We start from the raw sequence: 22,960 nt of genomic DNA, 5'->3' as shown, positions 1-22,960 counted from the left end.
CACACCATAAGGAGGTTCTAATTATTGATACCTAATCTCAAATGCCTGTTTCTAATTTTATGGATTTGAAGGTGTGATCAATGTAGGAGTGTTCTTACTTTTTTGCTTACTTTAATTGTCAAAATGACATCAGTCGGTGTTGTGTCATATTCATTCAACAGCACAGAAATACCCTTTACATCTCTGTAGCAATAAGCAAATATGACAAATTAAGGGTGTGAAATTTCCATAACTTCCCATGTGATTCACTTTATTTAACAGACCATGTTGTTTTATAATGATGGAAAAACGTGTAAATAATAGCACTGAGTGGTGTACTTTTAAGCCAACAATGTTAGTATAAAACTGTCTCACATATAAATCTGCAGCACCAAATCCCAGTCAATACAGGATGAAAAAAGGGTGCGACTTGGCATTTTGCTGTCACATGGGAAGACAGTGGCAAAATTTAGAAGCGCAGACAGAGCAAGAGAGAGAAACGTAAGCAAGCAGATTTATTTCCTCTGCTGAATATACGCAGCATCGAGACAACAATACATCACACTAATTGGCCTGGTCATGGGCCAACATATACTGTGTCACATTGCTCTGACAAAACAAAATAGGGCCCTGTGTACATTAAACAAATGAACAAACAAACTGAAGTAATGCATGAGATATGGCTAAGGTTCATTCCACCTCCCGGTCTTGACATATTGCAAAACACCACAGTGCATCGCAGCACACTGCACCACACTTCTACTACCTGCAATATCTTACAAACCCTGAAACGATTCCTTTTTTTCTGAGCTGAGATGTGAATGGGCTCACTCAGAGTTTTCCTCTCTCGTAAGGTTACGACACTGCTTGAGAGCTTCTCTTTCCTTCTAGCTACTTAAAGATTTAGGACTGTTCCCTGGGTAGTAGAGGGGCCTTCTTAAATGTAGACCGCATAAGCAGGCACAGACCTGGGTCCTCACACACATGTAGACAAAGCCATGCCTGAGTGACTACAAAGCAAACTTCTTGGCTCTGGGTAAACTCCCAGTTCTCCGATTGTGAGATGTTAAGCTAATGAAAGTGGGACAAAAGGCATTGAAGTTTGCGTGCACACATAATTTAACTTTTAACAACGCTGTGGTTACAGGTATGCAATTATGCAGATGCTGCTCACAATGTGTACATGCTTCATTTGTTGTGAATACACTATTCATGGAGTTTCTCCTTCAAATGGAGGCTGCCACTGCTTCCATTCTTGTGTAAAGCAATGTGCATTTTTGTTTCTGAAAGCAGCTGTGGCAGCAGTGTGGAATACCTTCCTGTGATGTATATGATTACCTTTGTTATAGCAGCTTTGTTATAATGACAATAACACCCAAACTGTTGGTTAAAGGGGCCTGAAAGAAACAGTGGCACTGGCTCCTTGGCTGATTTAGAGAGGCATGACACCTCGCATTGTGAGGCTTTGATTATGCTCCAGTTGCAGAACATTGGGGTAATCTCGTTCTATCCAAGCAGTCAAGTCTGCCACCAAAACAAAGGCACGCTTGACGAGGGAACCTGTAATTGCTGTCACAGGTAGCGGTCAAAAAATACGACCGCCCCTAGCGACGTCAGCTCCCAACACTTTGATGGCCCAAACTGAATTAGGGAGCGAGATAAGCTTGTTAAAGCTACGCCTCTCCACCAGCCCCCGCCTTCTGTTCTTCTTCCATCACACTCTCAACCCCATTTTCTCCTCCAAGAGCTGTTAACACAGACAAACTAGGAGTGTGTGAAGTCTCTGTAGCAATCTCTGAATGCTTGTGGCATAGATGTTCCAAAGAAATACAACACGAGAATCAATTTTAGGATTTTCCTTGCTCTGTCTGAGATTGAAAAATAAGATTCATGTAACTCTAATCTAAGCCTCCAGTTTCCCCAACAACACAGCTGCACATCGAAAAGAGAGACAGGGTCAATTACTTATTTGTACTTCTCTTTGATGGCAGTGTGCAAAGAGGCAACGTTTGTGCACTTCTTCCAGACAAACACTCATCTCCCCTGCTCATTAAGACAAGAGCTGGTGTGTAAATCTAATGTCCCTATTTGAAGTGTGTTCACCATCGCAGGATAAAGAGAGTAATGCAGCGAGAAGCAGCTTTATAAGGAGTCAAATGAGGCCCGGTTTCCTGTTTTATGAATACAGAACATGCATGCACCGCATCCTACTGACATTCTCCCTCCAGCTGTGCTAATTTAACGGCATGTGTGAAAAGAAGACATTTAATGTTATGTGTTTGTGTTATGCATACTTTCTATATATTCTCCTCTTAGGTCACAGTGCAGAATTCAGAATTGTGTGCTCACACCTCACAAAGCCACGAGGACAGTGCTATGGCCCATCAACGCCACAACAGGGCAGCTATCATTAAAACTTAAATCTGGTGTGACAGCTTGAAAATCACCCTGTTACAGTCTTGAAAAAGCAACGATAGGTCATTTTTCTTTGTGATACACTGAAATAACATGCTACAAATACATGCTAAAAATCTTGTGTGTAAACTTCATGTGATGTTGCTCAACATGAAATAAAATGCCCCGCCATGTCACCATAACACACAGTCATTATCGTGCTAACTGTAAAAGCACAGGCTACTAAGAAGAGAAGAAAGTCTGCGTTAAAATCTGGAGGTGTGGGTTTTGAAAGAGGTTGGCATTTAAGAAGTAAAAGAGGGGTCTTATGAAAGTCTGTAGAGACTATAAGTTCCGAAGTCTCTTCCTCCTATGCTTTGATTTTGACCTTCATTATTTAAATCTATCTCTCATGTGTCCCCCTTTATGGAAGTGAAATACTATGTTGTTGTAGAAATACTCATCTATAGTCGCAATGTATTTTTGTGACATGTATTCATGGTGTACAGAATAAAAGACCAGACACTAAAACCCAAGTGAATGTTCAAATACTATCACTGTTCTTGGTTGACGTGGAGGGAAAAGTGGGAGTCATCACAGCCCCACAGTGTGTTTTGGGTTCAGGTGAAGAAACCTAAGTCCCAGTTGCATGGACTACATTTTATATTTCAGATCTGCCTGCTATCTCAACCTAGTAGTTGCCACCACCCGAAGCCCAATATGCTGTGCTGCCGCAACCATACCATCTTCGAAAAAGCCCCTTAACCTGAAAAGCAAACCCAAAATTACTAAAAAGAAACGAGGGATGAGACTGAAGGCAGACAATTTCCAGATAAATGGCTGACTGAGTACAGCACTTCTCTACTGAGTGCAAAGAAAAGCCCATTTGAGTCATGACACCTTTCTGAGTTTAAAAATGTGCCGTTCCACACACAGGCGAGCTAGCTGAACCAATTCTATATGATGAACCAGGGTCTGAGTCTCACTGAGCTTGAAAGGTTGTTATGTGACATGTATGACCTTTTCTGTATGAAAGCACATTGTCCCAGTGCCATGAAAGTAAAAGATGAAGAATGTGCAGTATAGCTGTACTCAGCAACCAGATCAGCCCAAAAGAATACGACTGAAACTTGTAATAATTAATTTTGTTTGTTTTGTTCATTAGTGCAAACAAAAGCCTGTAGCCTTTCATAAACTCAGCCTGTGGACAAAGAACCCTAATGACTTATTAAAATGGAAAATCTAGAGTGCTGATTATAAACAGCTGCAGGTCAAAATGAAAAAAAAAAAAGTGAGAGAGAGAAAAAAGTTTATAAGAGCTTACAGTCTGTTCATGGCCAAATTTAAATATACTGAGAAAGTGCACCTGTAAACCTGCAGGTGAACTGTGAAACCAGGTGACACTGAGCATGTTTGGTAACATCCAAGAAACCATTTTAAGATGAAAATCCACAAATTAATCCACACATTCCCTGTGATATATAAAGATTTCTTCATACTGATAAAAACAGACATATATAAAGGACATCTCAAAATTGTAAAGCAAACACAGAGGTCATATAAGATTTTGGTTTGCCTCAGGTTTAAAGTTAATTAAAGAGATACCCTGTTCGGAAAGGTTTAAAGGTTTAGTTTAATTTTAGGACAGAATGATAATTTGACAAAAAATCACTGTTACCTACTGCCAGATATTATATCATCTCATTATCCAATTAAACTAAACACAATCTAAACCTTCACGGACACTCTTTATAGATGTACTGTTAAGGACAGGGTCTCATCCCCCATTACTACATTATGACTCATTCTCACACACACAAACACACACACACACACACACACACACACACACACACACACACACATAAATGATCATCAACTTAAGTCTCTTTTTATTTCTTCTTCTACAGTATTGTGTGATTAAATATTTATGTGTATACAGTGACTACTCATGGTTTATCATGTTGTATTGGACTTACCATTTAAGTGTGCATGTTAACAGGCTCCAGCAGTAGCACACAGTCCTGTGTTTGACATTAATGTGAAGTCCTTTTTTTAATGTCTCTGTGGCTTTTATGTGGCACACACATACTATAGACACACAGTGCACACACACACATAAACAGACAGACACACAAGGAGTGAATATCCTTTCTGACACTTTTGTTTCCATGGGCTGGCGGGGTGTCAGAGGATCTAAATGCCCGCTGAGCGTGCAGACAGTGTGAGGACAGTTTGAAGTGTGACTCAGTTGCCTGGGAGCACTGGGAATAGTATAGGGTCTCGACTGTCCTCAGTGCTATATAATGTCAAAGAGAGAAAGCGTCATACTGCGTTAGACTGGTCATGAGGCACTGACCACCTTCCAGCTTCAACTTAAACATCTTCCTTTTTGTTTGAAATTAGACTTGTATACAGCATTTTTGAAGCTGCTAAATGTGGGATGTGAGTCAAACACTCCTCTGAAAGACACATCTCCATGTGGAATGAGCTGTCCTGACACGAGGATAGGTGTCTTTGTTACAGAGCAAGATGACTTTTGGCAGTGTGTTACAAGAGCCAGCTGGTTGGCTGGACAAGGCATATCTTACAGCCAAAATGCTGGAGACATAAATAAGAGAAAAGCACTGTGCAGTGACTGATAGTGAATTGCAAAGTGGTGGCAGATGCTCAAATGTGTAAACAGTTTTACATGGCATGAACATTGCTATGCATTACTCCCCTCTCTTCTGCACTCTAGTCTTCATGCCAGCACACTTGCACGAAGCAATGCTGCACACAAGTGAAATTAAAGTCTTCCTTCTTCTCTCTAAAAATATCTAAAATTTTTCTATCCTAACAGTATACCTACTGTGCAGAGTGTATCAATCTGCAAAGACCAGAAGAAATCCTTTTCAAGAACAGGGTGCTCACAGTTCAGACAATTTTAGCCATGCTAGCGGCATGCTGGAGTTATCCCTTCAGCCATGGCCATGCAATTTAGAGCAGATATTTATGGTGCCCAGCGGATTAATTCTGCTGAATTTGGTGATGCCCTAACTTCTTTTTCAGCTCCAACAGCAAGCCGTTATTTTTATGTAGTCACTGAAATATCTCGGTATTTACTCGATGGATTCGTGCAACATTTGCAGACATTCATGGTCCCCAGAGCATATACCCTAATTACATTGATGATCCAATGACTTTTTGTGTAATGCCACTGTGAGACTGACATTTATGTGAAATGTCACTACAACTATAATATGTATTGTCGTGAAATTTGGTACAGACATTAATCTTCCCTTCAGAATGAATGGTAATAACTCTAGTGATCCCAGGTTAAAATTTCAATTTTGCAATACGACCTTCAAAACTAATGACATTACCATCAGCCTCAGTTGTAGTTTGTTTAGTGTTGATAAGGAAATATTGGCATGCAAAAACACCACACTACAACAGCAAACATGGTAAACGTTGTACCTTCTGCCTAGATGAACCACAAAAAGTAAACTGGTGAGGCTGTGTTATGTGTGACTACAAATGCTAATATTTTACTGTAATACAGCCTGGATTGAACATTGAAAACCCTCACCCTCCTACCTTTAAGTGTTTCCAACACAAACACCTGCACGGTCAGGTTTTTTTTTTGTTCCATTTATAATTCATCACCATAGCTTAAGTGCTCTAAAATAGAAAGTGCACATTAAAGTATTATTTAATTCCTTTTTTTTTTTTTTTGCTCCAAAACAAAGGCAGCCCTTCATCAAACCCAGCGTATTAAGCACAAACATTAGGACCTGAAGGTCTGTTCTAGTAGGCCACTCAGAGCATGCAGCCATAAAACAGATGGAGCCTCAGTTCAGCATGTCAAGTTATGTCTAAGTGGTTGCAGGAACTGGGGAAGGGAATTGGCCATGGCAAAAGGAACAGCAAGGAAATCAACCATGGTGGTCTGGATCATTTAAAGCTATTACAGCAAGGAGAACAGCATCTGTACAACCAGTGAGTTGCATACCGTGTCAGTATGAGTGAAGTGAGGGATTCAGATCCATATGCGTAAAAAATGGCCTTGACACTGCACTAGTAAGGGACTGGGAGGATTTCACACTCTGTTTAATGTTCACTGTGAGTAGACATGTGATGGACACTGATAAAATCTAAAGTAGTCTGTCTCTCTGTGTGATCTTGTCTGGAGTCAAATCTGTAATTCATGCTGGAGGAAAAAACAACTGCTTTCTAGCAGAATATTAAGCAGGTGTAAAACGTGAAATAGTTTAATGATCTAAAGTCTGGTGTTCCTGTTCTAACAATGATGATACAGGTTTTTAACGGTCCTACAAAATAGGTGAGTTAAAAATAAAATCTTTTATGACACTGGCTGCTGCACTGCATAGCTCATCATACCTTGCTCCTCTCTCCCCTCTCTTGCTTCTCACATGGTATATGAAATATTCATGTCAAATTTTCACACATGTGCGCACATACACACACGCACTGCGCAAAAAAACATGGTGTGCTTCACACGCAATAAAAAAGGCAACCAAGCAATTACAAAATAGATAGTAATTATGGACATAAGTGGTCTCTGCAAGACAATGCTCATCCTGAAATGAGTTAATGCCTTAGATTAATTTTGGACTATTCTGAATTAATCATAATCCTGTAGAATGTAGCAGCGCTGCTCAAGTGCAGTCTTTACTCTCATGGGTGGAAAACATAAAGATGTCTGACTTAAACATAAAGAAGTGAGTGGGGGATACCCTGTTTTTCAAGAGATGGCTTAGAGACGCCCTGAAAACACAAGATATACATGCAGAACACATTGGACCGAATCTCTGCTGCACTGATTTAAGCTCTGGCGCCTTCACTTCTGACAATTCCTGCAGATCCCAAGATTACAGCTGGCTGTGCTGCAGACTCATGAATCAATCATCCCAAGATAAAACAGATAAATGCATCCTATGTTAGCTGAGAGGGAGAGAGAGAGAGACAGAGGTAGAGAGAGGGAGTTGAGGATCAGGATGTGGTGTTGAAGGATAAGATGGCTTCCATGGATAATGAAAACAAAAGAGTGCTATTATACAGGTTCCAAGCAAACCTATACATTTAAGGATATAGTTGGGGAGGCGACACTAAAAACCACCCGACTGAAACAGGGAAGCAGATGGATTTACCATCCCCTCCGTAACTTCATTTGGAAGCTAATTGAATCAGCATACTAGCTGCAGGGAAATTGAATAAAATAGAGCAAAGAAAGAGCCATATTGGACAGGGTTAAAATGAGGCTCTGACGATAATGCCTTAATGAAATTTACATCAGGCATGTTTTCAAATTAGTGTGGATTCTTTCTAAGATTCTTCTTGAATTCTTGGATAACGTTCTCAAGATGATTGAATTAGCAATAGCTGTGGGCAGAATTTTTCAAGCAACTTACTGAATTTATGTCTGTTCAAATTAGAATAAATTTTGCAAGATGATGGGAGTCTGTAACTGGGTAGTGAGCATTTAGATATCCGGTATCAGACTGGCTCCATCTGATATGCTTCTCCATAGGAGACTGCTAATGATCCACAATAGTCTCACTTAATGTGATCCTCCATCTTCTAAAAACTAAAGTCTTATAATCATGAACACTGTACATGGCTACATGGCGCAAATTTGACCTTGCCTTTCTGAAACTGGATTGGCAAATCTGCAAAAGCAAGTGCTGGCTGAAGAATTTATCATGGTCATGGTTACATCTGTTATCCTGGCTCCCAAGCTTAGATCAGGGGGCAGTTCCACAGCTTAGCTGTTGCTGCTATAGACCTAGACTTCTGGGGGTACTCCCATGATGCACTGAGCCCTCTCTCTTTCTCTCGCCCACATGCATTTATATCTACAGCATGTCATTAACTTTGTATTTTCGTTCTGCCATAGTTTTGTGCTCTATCTGTCTCTGTCTCTCTCCTCATTCTGCAGATATCTCTCACTCCAGAGCTGCATGATCTAGATCTGACACTTCAGCTGTTATTATTATTATTATTATTACTGGTGCTGCTGTTATTGCTGCAGTTATTATTGATAACAACATTACACCTATGGGTATTACTATTATTATGTTCACTATGACAATCACTCTGGGTGCTTAAATATAACAGAAGCTGTTCCTGCCCCACCCCCTTCCCACCCTGAGTCTGATTCTACGTTTATACCTGGTTGTGCTCTCTACTGTCTCCAAGTGCCTGCTCATTGTGGAAACTGTTGGGCTTCTCTCTATGATATAGTAAGGTATTGACCTTACTCTGTAATGTGCCTTCAGATAATGTTTGTTGTGATTTGGCGCTGTACAAATGAAACTGCTGAATGCCTGATGACAGGAGGAAGCAGGAATTCAACTTGGTGTTAAAAATACAAGAGTCCTAATTGTTTTATTTCTATTTACACTAGCAAATTGAGGGCACAGTTGGAAATCCATCTAAATCCTACCAGCGTTGTGTTGGACTCCTGTGAAGGTTGAAGCAAAATGAAGTTTACATGCACAGACGTGTAGTTGCAGCATGACAGATTAGAAGGTATGCTCAAGCCAGTGTTTCATACATTTCATACTTTTTCCAGCATCACAGCTGTGGCTAAATGGTTGTGTGCTTCTAACTGATTGCAACAGAAACCACCTGGAGACGTTGTCCCTCTAACATTCTGTTTCTTTAATTAGTTCAGCAAGAATACTTGGCCGCAGGTGCTTTTCCTATTGATTCAGCTTTGTGTGTAGAGTAGTACAACAAATAATGATAAAACGCTGAGCAGCTGGTAGAATAAAGGATGTATTTAGTGTGACTACAACTTTGAATAGTCAGATCTGCAGGGACAATTGCCTTTATCTATTTTCGACCAGATCAACATGGTAGGACAGTAATCTAAATGCTGGATTTAAGACGATATCCTCTGTACGCTGCAATTCATGGTTTTAAGGACTGTGTTTTCCATTGGGGGTGGATCAAGCTTGAAGGATACAGAAGACAAAGCACCCTTGAAAGTTCCCTATGAAGTCTTACTGTTCGTTTTCCCATGCAAGTAATTTCAATAAAGTACTAGGCTCTTGTTCTCGAAATAAAGACATGATCATTGCTATTCCAGATGATCAAAATCCCTCTTAAATCCTTTCATGCAACAATGCCTTTACACTCTCCGAGGCAGTTTTTCTGTTTTTAGAAAGGACACGCTTCATCTTTGCTGCATAAACACTCGAGAAGAGATGATAGTTTCAATGGGACATATTAAAGCCATTCTTCTCTGTGGATGGATGAAACAAACACCCTGCTAATTCTATTGATTAAAAGAAATAGAGTTTGCTGTCAGCAGCGTTGTATCTGAGGTAGCCATTTGATTAGGAAGCTGTTCTTGGAAATATTGGTGTAATGATAATATCCGCTTTGATTACAACAAATGCACGCTCACAGGCACTGAACGGGAATCAATCTTGCATTATGTCTACTCATTGTTCCTTCTAGCCTCTGCTCCACATGGGACAATGCTCTATGTGAAGTGTCAACATGCACTGAAGCTTTAGTTAGCATTAGCAAAGAGCTGGGGTAATTCACTTCTTTACTACATTAATTTATTCAATTTAAATTACACTATTAAATAATTATTATTACTTTTTGTAATTATGAATTACTATATTATTAAATAAAACATACTTTTAAATGCTTACAGTTTGATGAATACTTTTTAACACAATTAAACCCAACTGCAGAAAAGTAAAATGATGAAAAGCATTTGAAACACCTGACTGATACTGAAACTGATTCATCATATTAGCTGTGAATAATAATTTCTATGAAAACACCATATTATTTCAAATTGACCATATTTTTACCTCACTATTATTTCCAATAAGAATTATTAAGTGTTGGATATATCAAAATATATTATCTTGTGTATGTATTTACATAAAGTAAAGACAGACTAAATGGGTGCAAGCTCTCTGGTACCCTCCACTACAAAATAGTAGCTTTTATTTGAACTTATTATTGTTTCAAATCTTAGGTAAGTGTAAGCACACTAAAAGCTACAACTAAAAGTGAAATCCATTTACATTGCTCTTTACAAAATTGATTTCATTTAAGATTTTCCCTCTGCAAAAATTAATTTGAGACTTCAGCTGTCCTGAGTTCTGCTTCTGCGTCTCTATCTGCCCGTACCTTTCCTCAACAGAGGGAATCACTGATGTTCACACATTTCAATGTCTCACCTCTCACTGTTACTAATTAGTTCAGTGGTCCTTTGCTAGACTAGTCCATATTCTCCTAGTTGTGCCAAAGTATCTTCATCTGCGTTTATGAAGCTTCTGTAATTCTTTCGATCTGGGTTCATTTGACAGCTTTCCAAACGGAATTGTTACTTACTAATGTTTGTTTACAATGTTGTTTAAAACACATGCATATTTCATATGGACAGCCAACAGACACAAATCTTCTTCTCTCAGTTAAGCAAAATCAAATTTACAGTGAGTAACTACTGATGAGATTATTCAGACAGTAAAGGCTCTGTCAGGCACATAAGGAGGATGTGAGAAGGAGAAGGTGACCCACTGCAGCTGGGCAGTATAAGGCTGATCATCCCAGATCAAGTACTGGGTGGCATCTGTCTGTTGTGCTGCTTTACTGTGCCCAGCCTGAACATGACAAATCTATATTATACTTTACTGACATGCAGCCTGCTGGCAGTCTCCTCTGGTTTATCAAGTGGAAGCCAGTGCCATGGATGAACAGGCTTTAGGGACTATCACACCTCTTCCTCTGGGATTCTTAGTTGGTTAAAGCCAGTGTCACTGTATGTCTCAAGTATGAGAAAGTATCTTCACTTTTGTCCATGACCTTGAGGGATCCCACAAAACCTTAAAATCAGTGCCCAAAATGATAACCATGGTGAAATACATCTAGAAGGCTCTAGCTGCAGAGTTGATCCATCCCTCATCTTGGCAAGCCTGCTGGCAATGAGTTCTCCTTCATCGGTAAATTCAGGTCTCTCAAGACATGTATTGGTTATAGAAGTTTTAACACTACAACCATCAAGAAGCACCGTTCTCTGCTGCTTATCTCCTCAATATTGAGCTCCTGCAGGAAACCCCCATCTCGGCAAAGGTTGACTCATGGATTTCTATCATCTCATGCTCATTCACAAAGGGAACAAGTGGAATATGACGTTTAAACCCCACAGCACTTAGTGATGTCATCTACTGCAGGATCTCTTATCCTCCTGCTGTGTTAAAAACTCTGATAACCAATGTTCTTCATTACATCTTCTAATACTTTGTGTGTCTGGCTCAACATGTCTCCTAGATCTTTCAGTGGTGGTAAAGGAGTTTTTATGAATTCAGTGTCTCAACCACCTCCTTGCGGGGCTCCAGCCATGTACAGGACAAGTGGATTTTGCCAAAGACAGGAAAAAAAACAGGCCGCAACCCATTTCTGTCATACACTTTTTCTTGCCAACTTCTACCAGCAAAAACTATACTGATGTGGCAGCACCATTTATTGCTCGTACACCCTATTCACATTATTTCCCTGGATTCCTGAGGCCAGAGTAGTGTGTATATGGGTGGTATGTTTCATCATAGCACCACTATACACATTGATCCACCTTGACTACATGATGGCAGTGATTCCTTATGAGGGGAGCACCATTTCCTCATCAATCAGAGACTCCATTACTTTGTGTGCCACTCTAAAAATAACTGTCACCGCTGGAAAGAAACCATGATACTGGCAATCAAGAAATGCATGCAGGTAAACTGGTGATAGAGTAATGACACTGACAGGAGCCCGTCGAGTGCTTCTGCCAGTGTTATTACAGCAGTGACTATGATAGGTCACATTACTTATGTCTCTCCACTTGTCTTTGTCCCACCTGTCTTGGTTTATAGTCTCCCACTGTGCTTTCTCCTTGGCCCTGCATGTTCCAGCAGAGAGACACTGTTCCCCCATGCGCATGCAGTGCCTTACCTGCTAAGCTGCCACAATTTACCTCATCAGTATCTGCCTATACAAACCTCCGCTCTGGCAGTAGTCATTTGCCTAATTGTTATGTGTGCTCTGCATTTGTTAGTCTACGTACATTTACTAAAGTTTCTGGGATCCTGTGATTTTATTGCACTGCCTTCAATAAAACAAACAGCTACATTTTAGTCTTGCCTGCAGCTGGGTGTTTTAGGTTCCAACTCTGCTTCACACCAAACAGTGACCACAGTATCACTGTTTTGTGACAAGTCTGTGTAATACTGGGGAATCTTTGTTCACCTATGTAGAACATGAAATGTGTTATTATATTATAGAAACCACAGACCCTGAATTTGTACATTAGAATCCACATATCCCGATGACCCAGGTAAAGTAAAATAAAATAACCATGTGCAGGCCCACTTATCCAGTGTGACTTACTGTGACTGACTGGGCATTACCTGGCATATGACATGTCAGCAAAAAAGGATGTCATGTTACAGCTGCATTAATGCATTAGCCAGATCGTGCACTAATGTGTATTAATGACTGTAAGTTGAATTAAACATTAGCACCAATGTAGCATTTGCACAAGGGCCACAGTTCTTTCAAAGTTTTCATAACAGTTTTTTTTTAGCTCGTTCTGCATCATCAGAGGCGGAGGTGATGATCAGGGTGTCACAGCCACAAACCACACATAGCCATCACTTAAAAGAGATAATTGTGTGTGAAAACCTTGGAGACAGGGCATAACAAATGAATCACCAGAACGGAATTTCTTTCATAGCTCTGAATCTTTGCAGGCTACAAAAAAGTTTAACAAGTTGCAAATGAAGGGATGAATGATAAATGTCTGCACAGTCCCAAACATTGGTATACTACAAAAAAAAAAAAAAATGTACACCTCATCATTATTTATTGTACACTTATACTTTGTACGCAATATGAGGTTTGGACTTATTATGTTGCACATATGTTCATGTTACTGTGTTTATGCCTACACTACAAACACAGTTGGTTGTGTTTGCAGAAACCTAGAGGGGTTCTTGGTCTTGTGAGACTGCACTGGCAACTCCCACTAGGAAAAACTAGGGAAATAATGGAAACAGCGTAAGGCAATAGCCAAAAGTTAAGTTAGATGGCAGTGTAGTTTTACAACTATAACTAAGCTTTCCAAACTGTGAGAAAAAAGAGGTGAAACAAGGATGTGAAACACCACCATGAACTGCAGCTATGTGGGACATATTGTATCTGATAGAACCTTAACACTAACATACACCATATGGTACCTATAAAGTGATGATCGTATCTGTAAACTAATTGTTTAGATGCTGTGTGACAGAAAAAGAGAATTTCCTGATATGAAAGAAAACAACAGTGTGAGGAAAAGAGTGTAAGGAAACATGCACAGTTTTCCTAAATGTAATGTCAGACATGTGTGACCCTGGATATGTGATATTTTCAGGTCATTTTCAGTAACAATACATTGTTATTCATCCAACGTCCTGCTCAAAGCTAAGTATCTTTACATGTCAAGTGTGACAGTGCTGAATGGATCAGTGATGATATAACACCGCAGACTGTGTAATTCAAATACATACTCAGATTATTTGAGAAATGTTCTCTTTATTTCAACGACACATGAGAAACTGAGGTGAAAGGTGTGTATTTAGAGAAGGATAAACATTATAAAATACTAAATTAATTCAAGTTGAGTGAACTATGCCACTCTAGTTCTAAAATGTTTTTCTCCCTGCATTTTTCTTTAGAGTCACTGTGCACAAAGGCATTCATCCCCTGCGCAATACTTCTTTAAGTGTGAACAGTGTCTCAATATCACAGTGCAGCTACATTACAGTGTAAAATGCTGTAGGACTCAGAACTTCAGATGGTCTCAGATCAATGTCTGCACATCATCAAACTTTTGCAAGCTATAAAAATAAAGAGGTTTGATGTAATTTGAAGTCTTATTTCAGATATTTAAATAAAAATAACCTTAAAAAGTCATGTGTCAGTGTAACAACCTGGCATCAGTGGTAGTTATCTGTACCTCAGTGACTAAGTCTAGGTATCTGACTGCAGTATTTGCCCTCTGCAGTTCAGTAGACAGCACAGAACTTATTTCAGGTTTTTCTGTTCTGTCTGTGGAGATACCACCTGGAACCTAACTACACCTGCAACAGAATTAAGAGACGTGAGATGAAGAGACATACTCACTACATTACAAGCTTGTTTATGTCTTTGTCCGATGAATGTTTATCATAATCCACCAAAAATGCTGCATTAGCAGGGACACTGTGAAATAGAAAAGTGGCTACTGTCTCTCTGGCAATTTCTCTTTGCTATGTGGACATGTTAATGTGCACAATTAACTAATCAGCTTATGCCAGCTGGAACTCTTGGCAGCTCAATCTGACAGCCTCAGCTCCTCTCTTGAAAACATCTTGAAAGATTCTGGTTCGGTCTCCCTCTGTGTAATTTTATCTCCTGCCAGGCTAGAATAACTAGCTTGGACAACCCAGAAACAAGTCCAGCTCTTGGTGTTTATTTAGATTACAGTTTACAGTGATTTGTGGGCAGAAATGTTTAATTCTGAAGTATTTAGTCTGCTGATCTCAACATATTACTTAAAGTGATTACATTCAAAAGATTAATTAGATATTTGAGCATTCTACTGCTATGATCGGCATATTCACTCAGCAGATCAATATGCTGAGTTAGGATTGAAGAAATAATGTATAGTCAGTGTCTTGTCAAACATATATGTTCAGTGACTGTCAGCTTAAACTGTCATGAGACAACTGATAAAAAATTATTTGAAAATGACAAAACACCATCTAAAATACACATTTTACTAATAAATACTAATACCACAAAAAATAAAAACACAAAATATAGACAAGGAAAATCCTACTTGACAAAAGTGCACAGAGCAAGACTAAAAGACAAAATAAATGCATCACATGATGACTCCTCTGTTTGCTGTTTAAGTGTGATCCAGTCCTATACATCAAGGAACCCTGTTTGATATTCAGTGTCTGTAAAGAGTTTCCTGCTGCTTCCACTTCAAAGCAGAGCAGTTGTCTTGATTAATAGGAATACTTAATTTGTCATTAAGGCTGATTAATTCCATTAATCTTTAAGGTTTTAAGTCTATCGGTAATGTCACTGAGAATCAATTATCTGCCATGGCAACCAGCATAAAGAAGACACCAATGGTGGGAGTTTAACAAATGTATATAGGACGATCAGTAAATTTTAAAAAAATGGTCAGTTCCAACAGCTGTATCTATATAAATGTGAAACATCACTCTACAGTATATTACTCTTAATGCCTACTATTCAGAAGCCGGATATTGTATATACCTGTGTGCGCAGAAATAGGCCTTGGCAGTGAAAGCCATTGATTTTCTCACTGCGTCTGTATAGCATCACCCCTTTCCTGCCGGCCCAGCATGTAATATGAAACCACAAGTTTTCCTTTACCCACAGCAATCAATTTTGCTTAGCCGAGCTCCCTGGCCTGGATGGGGCCTGGCTAAGTACCTGTCTCCTCCGACACACAGCCCCTGCTGCATACCCTCAGCAAAAAGCTTTCAGCGTAATAAAAAACATATCTGACTCAAGACCCCACCAATCTAATAAAGGCCAGACAAGTCAGTGTGACTACAGAGTGCTAACTGTGTCACTGCTAGGGAGGTGGTGTGCGTGGAGCGCGAGTGCAGGAGAAAGGCCAAGAAATCAAAGAAATCGCTCTGATCTTCAATTCCCTGAGAAGATGATCCACATCACAATTTCTTCAATGCTATCAGTTTTACAGCTTGAAGTAAGATGTGGTTTCTCACCCTAAAAGCAAAGAGCATTTATTGCCTTTTATCTTAAAAGAAAAGGGAAAAAAATCCAATATATGAGGCCATAGATGAGGGCATGATTGAGTCTGATTGAAATGTATCTTAAACTCCCTCAGCCTCGATCAATCTCACATATTGTTAAGCAGAAAGACTGGGTTGTAAATGTTCACTTAGAGACATGTCTTGTCCCTTACAGGATACATTTTCAGCCATCAGTTACTGTAATGAAAACAAATGGATTGGCCGTTTTCGTAGAGATAGGAAGCCTGGGCTGCAGCCAAAGATAACAGGGCTAAACTCTTCCAACAGAGGCAGCGTGGGTGTTGGTTTCAAAAAGACTGGCATGGACAAAAATAAGAGATGAATACATATTACTGACTGTTTCGAAGAATGATAGTGAGAGCTAGCTAATAGAGGTAGGATTTTAAGATATAATTCCATTCACAACTGACACTGTAGCCATCAATGAAGTATTTTGCTATGAAATATCATTGAATTCACTGGCATGCATTACCATGTACACACCATCAATTACTATGCCAGGGAGGTAAGAGCTAATCCTTTAGCAGAGCGAAAGTCAGCTATCTGCAAGAAGAAGGCTGGCTGTTGCTTGTTTTTCCTGCAAATATATTGATCTAATCTCTACAGTATCTACAGCAGATAACAGGTTTAGCTCAGATAACATCTTACCTGTAGCCACTGTGACTGATCACTGTGTCCAGCTGTCCAAGCATTGACCTTGCCCTGTTTGTCCAAACGGGCCTTCCCAGGCTCCCAAGTGAACATGTCCATGTTGAGCGTCCTGAAGATGCTGGAGGCCATGACCTGGTAGTCCTGGATGTGGCCTGACTTCATTCCCAGTGGTTCAGAACAGCCTGGCAACGACAAACACAAACAGTATGTTTTCAGTGCTGTCAGCACATAAAAAATGCAGCATGAAACAAATGTGCAGGAGGCATACTCCAGTGGATTGTCAAATCATTTTGTGTTGACTTTGTGTTCACACTTGGCTGAATTAAGTTCAGCTCACTCACCTGTTAGCTCACAGCCGAGCAGCTCCATGCGTAGGGTACAGTGCCTCCTGCAGACTTGGGGGTAGATGCGCACAAACTGGGCTTCAATGGGAGGGGTGAAGGAGTTGGCTGATGGAGCGTTGTTATCGACATTTCCTCTGAAAATCTGTTGCAGGGATAAAATAACAGCAGATGGGGGCGGAGAGGATGGTGAAGCAGATCAGTTTTACCGTGATATGGCAGTCTATCTGGAACTGTCTCTAGTGTCTACTCCACACTCTACAAATTGCTGTCATTCAAGGTCAATGAGCTAGAATTACAGGGGAAAACAGACAATTTCTCGCACCATTTGAGCCCGTAATTCATAAGAACAGTGGTGTGTTTTAAATTAGTGCTCCAATTATATTGCCATACCTTCTGAAGTGTTTTATCCAAATGACCTGCAATAGTCTGACAGATACTGTTTGATTTGAGTGACTGATGTTCTGCGTGTGTGAGGTGCTGAGAGGAAGGGAGAGAGAGAGAGAGAGAGAAAGCAAGGGAGAGATAGAGCAGTGTGTTCATGTGATAAAGGAAATAGAAGCTTCCACGGGGTGGCAACAGGTCAAAGCAAAAAAAACAAAACAAAAACAAAAAGCAAAACTCACATTAGGTCAAGGATCAGAGCGTGTAACTGCTTCAAACGCACCACCAGGTCCTATTATACGGGTATTTGTCCCCTGTATGTGCCCATACAGTTACAACTTCTACCTCAAAACTACTTTGTACAAATTTACACTCAATCATCCACATTCTTGATCTTTGAGCAAAACACAAGACAGACTAGGAGAGATCATAGAATATGCAAGTCCAGGTGTATTGTTCTGTGTAATAAATTTGAGAAGTTTGAAGTCAGGGTCATTCGGAGCTCAGCCAAATGGAGGACAGCCGTGGTTTGCTGTCAGGAATGATAGAACGCTGTGTGGCCTATTTGGTGGCTGTTCATCCCCAAATAGTATAAAAATTCAATCTAGAAGTCATAAAAGTGGAGGGGGTAAGGGGCAGCAAGATGGGCCCGGTGTGTGCTAGCTAATTAAAAAGCCATCTCATCACGTCCTCCACCCTGCCCTTGACTGAGTGCATAGTCTCTAGTCACCGTGTGTGCATGTCTACGAGTGTGTGTCTGTGTGTTACAGAGCGAGAAGCTAAAGGGAAAGAGCGGGAGAGATGACAATGGGTGTGCATGTCTGTGTTTGCGTGCCCATGTGTGTGTCTCACCATATCCTCATCTTTGCCCTTGACTTTGTATGTTCTCCAGGTCTTCCCGTCATCACTGTAGGCTACTTTGTAAGACTTGATGTACTCCGGGCTGCCGATACGTTTTGCACCCTGGGTAATTAGGCCTGTGACCCTCATTCTCCTCTGCAGGTTTATCTGTGGGAAAAAGATAAAATAATGAAATTATAGCTTCATTTTCACACAGTATAAATGTGTGCATCTGTGTGCATGAGCAGTGTGTGTATGCAAGTCATGGGAATCAATTCACCCCCCTGTATCTGTTCTGTCAGGGCCATCCATCTTATTCAGAAAGTCTGTGATCAAATGGTACATTTAATCAATCCTCACGCTCCAGATCCATTCTGTCAACCCTGTGCAGACTGTCAATATGGTGCCAATGTAAAGTGGCTTGGAGAGCCAAGAGGAAAAGAGAGAGCTTAGAAAGAGGAAAGTGATGAATGCTTCAATAGATCCTGCTTGGTGCACACATCACAGGATCATTATTATCTAAGCACGATGGATGTGTTTTCACACCAGTGTAAGGTTTGCTTTTCACTGACAGGTCACTTTGATAATGTTTAGTTCATTCTTGCAAAATTGCACCTTTTCCGGACATTTCCCTCTCCTGACTTAGTGACAGCATGTTTAACATAGTTGAGATTTTGCAGTCATTAAATGGGTTTTGATATCTGATTACATGCCAGTGCAATCTCTTTGTGATGCTAATTATCAGGTAGATAACTGAAGTACTGGGTCTTTAAAAAAGTGCAAATAAGACAGTAATATTGCACACTTGCTTTTATTTCTTCATGTCTTTAAACTAAATGGCCACCATACTGTCTGGTCAAAACTAATGGCTCCTAAATGATCCTTCAATACAGTACCACCATCTCCCCGAGAAGTCAATAAATTTAAAACAAAAAAAAAGTGTCATAGATTAAATAACATTTTGAAGAATGCTTCCCTGATTGACTGGAGCCTCAGTCTGTCACACTCAGGGTGGTTGGTGCATCCTCAGTTCCATCCATCCTTTTTCATTCTGGACAAAATTTCAATAGCCTGCCTCCAATTACAGGATTTCAGCAAGCCTTGAGAGACCTGTGAGTAATGTTACACATGCCACATCCATGTTTTTCTGCAGTCTGCTTCGTCAACCTGTCATCACTGCTAGAAAAGTGCTTGCCCTGTAATTCTGGTGAACTTGTTTAAAAAATGAGAGAAGTCTCCAGAGATATTTTGTTATTTTTCTTAACAGCTAATGGCAGCTCACTTCACTATGACAACATGAAGAACCCTGTGGTAAATAAGGAGCAGTACTGTGTTGGGTTACTCAAAGGCACACATACACACGCACGCACGCACGCACGCACGCACGCACACACACACAAGTTTTTTTTCTTTTTTTTACTAATGGATTTTAATATTGAATAACAGTAGGGAAGGTTAACACAAGGCAATTTTAGAATTATAATATTGTGGTGCACCTTTGATAGTCTGTGACAAATAAAATGAAGCAAATAAATTGTGATAACAATTATTCATGAATCGATTTGGAACTACATTCACATTAAACTGCCTTAGTTTTAGGAAAAGAAGGCAATTTGGTTCTTCTAGCTCACTCTCTGATGAAATATAAAAACATAGCCTATTAAAACATTGTCTATTATTCCATAGCTGCAGAACTGAAGGGCAGCAGTAATACAGTATTAAGAAAAGTATTAAGCAAAGGACGATTAACCTGGAATGGCCAAATCCAAAAAAAGAAATACAGACTTAAGACTGAGAGATTAAGACTGTTTCATTTTTGGGATAATGCATTGTTTAACCCTCCTGTTATGTTCATTTGTCAGGAACAGCAATGGTGTTCCTGGGTCAATTTGACCCAATGCATGTTTAATTATCCAAATGATGTCAGAAACCAAAAAAATCCTAACAAGCACTGTGAATATTTAATTACTAACTCCATTACTAACTATTCTATCAATATTTAGTGCAATGGTGTTCCTTACCTCTAACAGGTAATGGTTCAATTAGGATAATTCACTCGTTTTTCATTAAAAAAATGCATGTTCAAACTTTTTTTAAATGTTTCACCACTTTATTGCTTTTGAAAGACCAACATATGAAACACAATAGTTTTACATAACATTGTAATAACCCTGTGCCATGTCGAGCACGACCCTTGTGCCCTGATTCTTCTCTGGGGCTCCTCCAACCGGCTTTCCAGTCTAAACCTGTATGTTCAATGCATAGCTGGTGTTAGCATCACATGCTGCCCAGATTTTTATTCCATATTTAGCTGGTTTGGAAGGCATGTATTGCCTAAATGGGCAGCGACCTCTGAATGCCACCAGCCTTTCATCCACTGTGATATTAGAGCCTGGGTTATAGAGTAGTGGAAGTTGCTCTACCCACTTGTCCCCCACAGTCCTAAAAGCTGCCAGCTTGTCTCTCTCCTGTCTACCAGCCCTTGTCTCGCGATTATCAAATCGGATTACTCTGGAGAAAATGTGAAAAGTCTCCAGAGACATCGTGGCTCGAAATATAGCCCTGCCTGTCTCTGCATCCCACAGACTGGCTGTCGATTCATCCTTCGACTTATAGACCCCAGCAAGGATGAGGAGCCCCAAATATGCATCTAAATGTATTTTGTCTAGCGCCTTCCAATTCTCCCCAAAAACACGCCTCCCTTCCAGATTAGTCATTTCCAGAATGATTTTCTGTATTGAATCTGGCATGACCAGCTCAAAAGTTGACTTGATGTCAGTCACACGAGTCACTGCCATCCTAGTGGGCCCCGGCACTGTCTTGATTATGTTTTCTGCAGGCAGTTTTGCCTGACGCATGCTCATTTTGTAAAAGTTTGCCTGACAGAGTGTAATGTTGATAGGACTCCCATGCAGAGAATCTTTTATATGTTTTGCCCCTCCCCTGTTGAGTGTCCACTGAATGTGGGTGGAGTTTTCCCGCAAGAACATAAATGGTTCTCGTCACACACCTGCACCTGTGTGTGTGTGTGTGTGTGTGAGTGATTGGGATGAAATATGTCTCACAGTTGAAAAGAAAAAAATAGTCTGACATTTCTGAAACCCATTTACCTCCAGTTTGACTGCTGGGTCAAATTGACCCGAATAGTATCTATGTGATATAAACATGCAGGGGGTGGTTGCAAATATGTGAGATGAACCATTTTCACATTATATGTTGATTACACTAATTAAGGCAAGCAGAAGAAGTTTCATACTGAAAAAATACTTAACAATTTTTCCTAGATCTTCAAACTTTAAAACGGGTCAATTTGACCCGGAACATAACAGGAGGGTTAAAACAAAATCCATAACTTGATGTGATATTGCAAACAAACAAGTCTATATTTCAGTTTATGGTTGTAGTGCTGTTGTAAGTACATGAAACATTTTAAGGCTGATCCACGAGAAATGGAAGTCTAACTTGACTCACAATGTGGCCATATTCAGGATGGTATTCTGGGGCCTTGAGCTCATTTTCCGGTGCAGAAATGGTAACATTACTATGAAATAAGGCAATTTACAAGTAAAATATTTGAGAGCAAAAGCTCAAACCGATAGGCAGAGCCCACTAAGTTATACTCTCCTTTCTGTTAATGAAAAAACTCTAAGCTGTGTCTCCTGAGGACATGAGAGATTAGTGTATTGGCTCTTACAGATCCAGCACTGGAAAAGAACTGTTTTCTTCAACCTTGTCTGAACTGTCAAAAACTACTGGAGTTATGTGTAATAATTGTATTGCTGCATGGATTTCTTTTCTAATGTCCATTTGTAGTGACAAGACTCAATTACACATATTTTTCTACATACTTAAGCCATCGTATCAAGTTAATTATACATAAGCACCCCTCTTAAAGCCTCAGAGCTGCAATGACCCGCTCTTTCTCATTCACAGCATTTCTTCGCTCTTCTCAGTTTTCTCCATAGAGATAGATACTTCTCGCACTAATTAGAGGCCCTGTCACTAAAAGGCCACTGCCTGGGTAATTGGGGTGATCCTTCACATTTTTAATGACCACTCAGAAACACACCTCTGTCACTCCAGTGCTAATAGTGATGCATTTATTTGTCTGAGTGAGGCCATGTTGGAAACATCCTCTGTGCGCAGACCTTTGTCTACACAGTTCTATGTGTCAGTTTAAAGGAAAATGTCTCACTGTGAAAGACAATTAACCTAAATCGCTTGAAATGCACCCATGGGTGTATGAAGATTACACTGACACACAAATAACACCACAACAAAGTCAGTACATGAATGTTTGAACCAAAAAACATTGTACATTTATTTCTTGATATACCATTTTTCCAATAAAAATTTCACAACATATGGTGTAATTGTTGGATGTATTGTGCACCTGAGCCCACATTTAGATGACACATGCATAAATGCTCTCCAAGCAAAATCTGATGGCATTTTGCTGATATGTCTTGTACATATTCTCCTTACACTATATATAATCATTCCTGGGTGGTAATTAGA

At 39.9% G+C, this 22,960-nt stretch overlaps 1 protein-coding gene across 2 annotated transcripts in view; it reads right to left on the bottom strand.

The window, feature by feature from the left end:
• The window catches only part of edil3a (EGF-like repeats and discoidin I-like domains 3a), a 109,181-nt gene that overhangs the window by 13,373 nt on the left and 72,848 nt on the right, over positions 1–22,960 (bottom strand). For both annotated transcript variants that reach the window (XM_071482708.1, XM_071482707.1), the window contains exons 8-10: positions 18,455–18,610; positions 17,219–17,363; positions 16,875–17,059 (exon numbers count right to left, since the gene is read on the bottom strand). In XM_071482708.1, the coding sequence (XP_071338809.1) occupies positions 16,875–17,059; positions 17,219–17,363; positions 18,455–18,610 (486 nt within the window). The remainder of the gene's footprint in view (positions 1–16,874; positions 17,060–17,218; positions 17,364–18,454; positions 18,611–22,960) is intronic.

Source organism: Trachinotus anak, unplaced genomic scaffold (genome assembly GCF_046630095.1).
Source record: "Trachinotus anak isolate AG129_WGS33_773 ecotype Australia unplaced genomic scaffold, CSIRO_AGI_Tana_v1 ptg000008l, whole genome shotgun sequence".
Lineage (NCBI taxonomy): Eukaryota > Metazoa > Chordata > Actinopteri > Carangiformes > Carangidae > Trachinotus > Trachinotus anak.
This window is presented reverse-complemented; position numbering and strand designations above follow the sequence as displayed.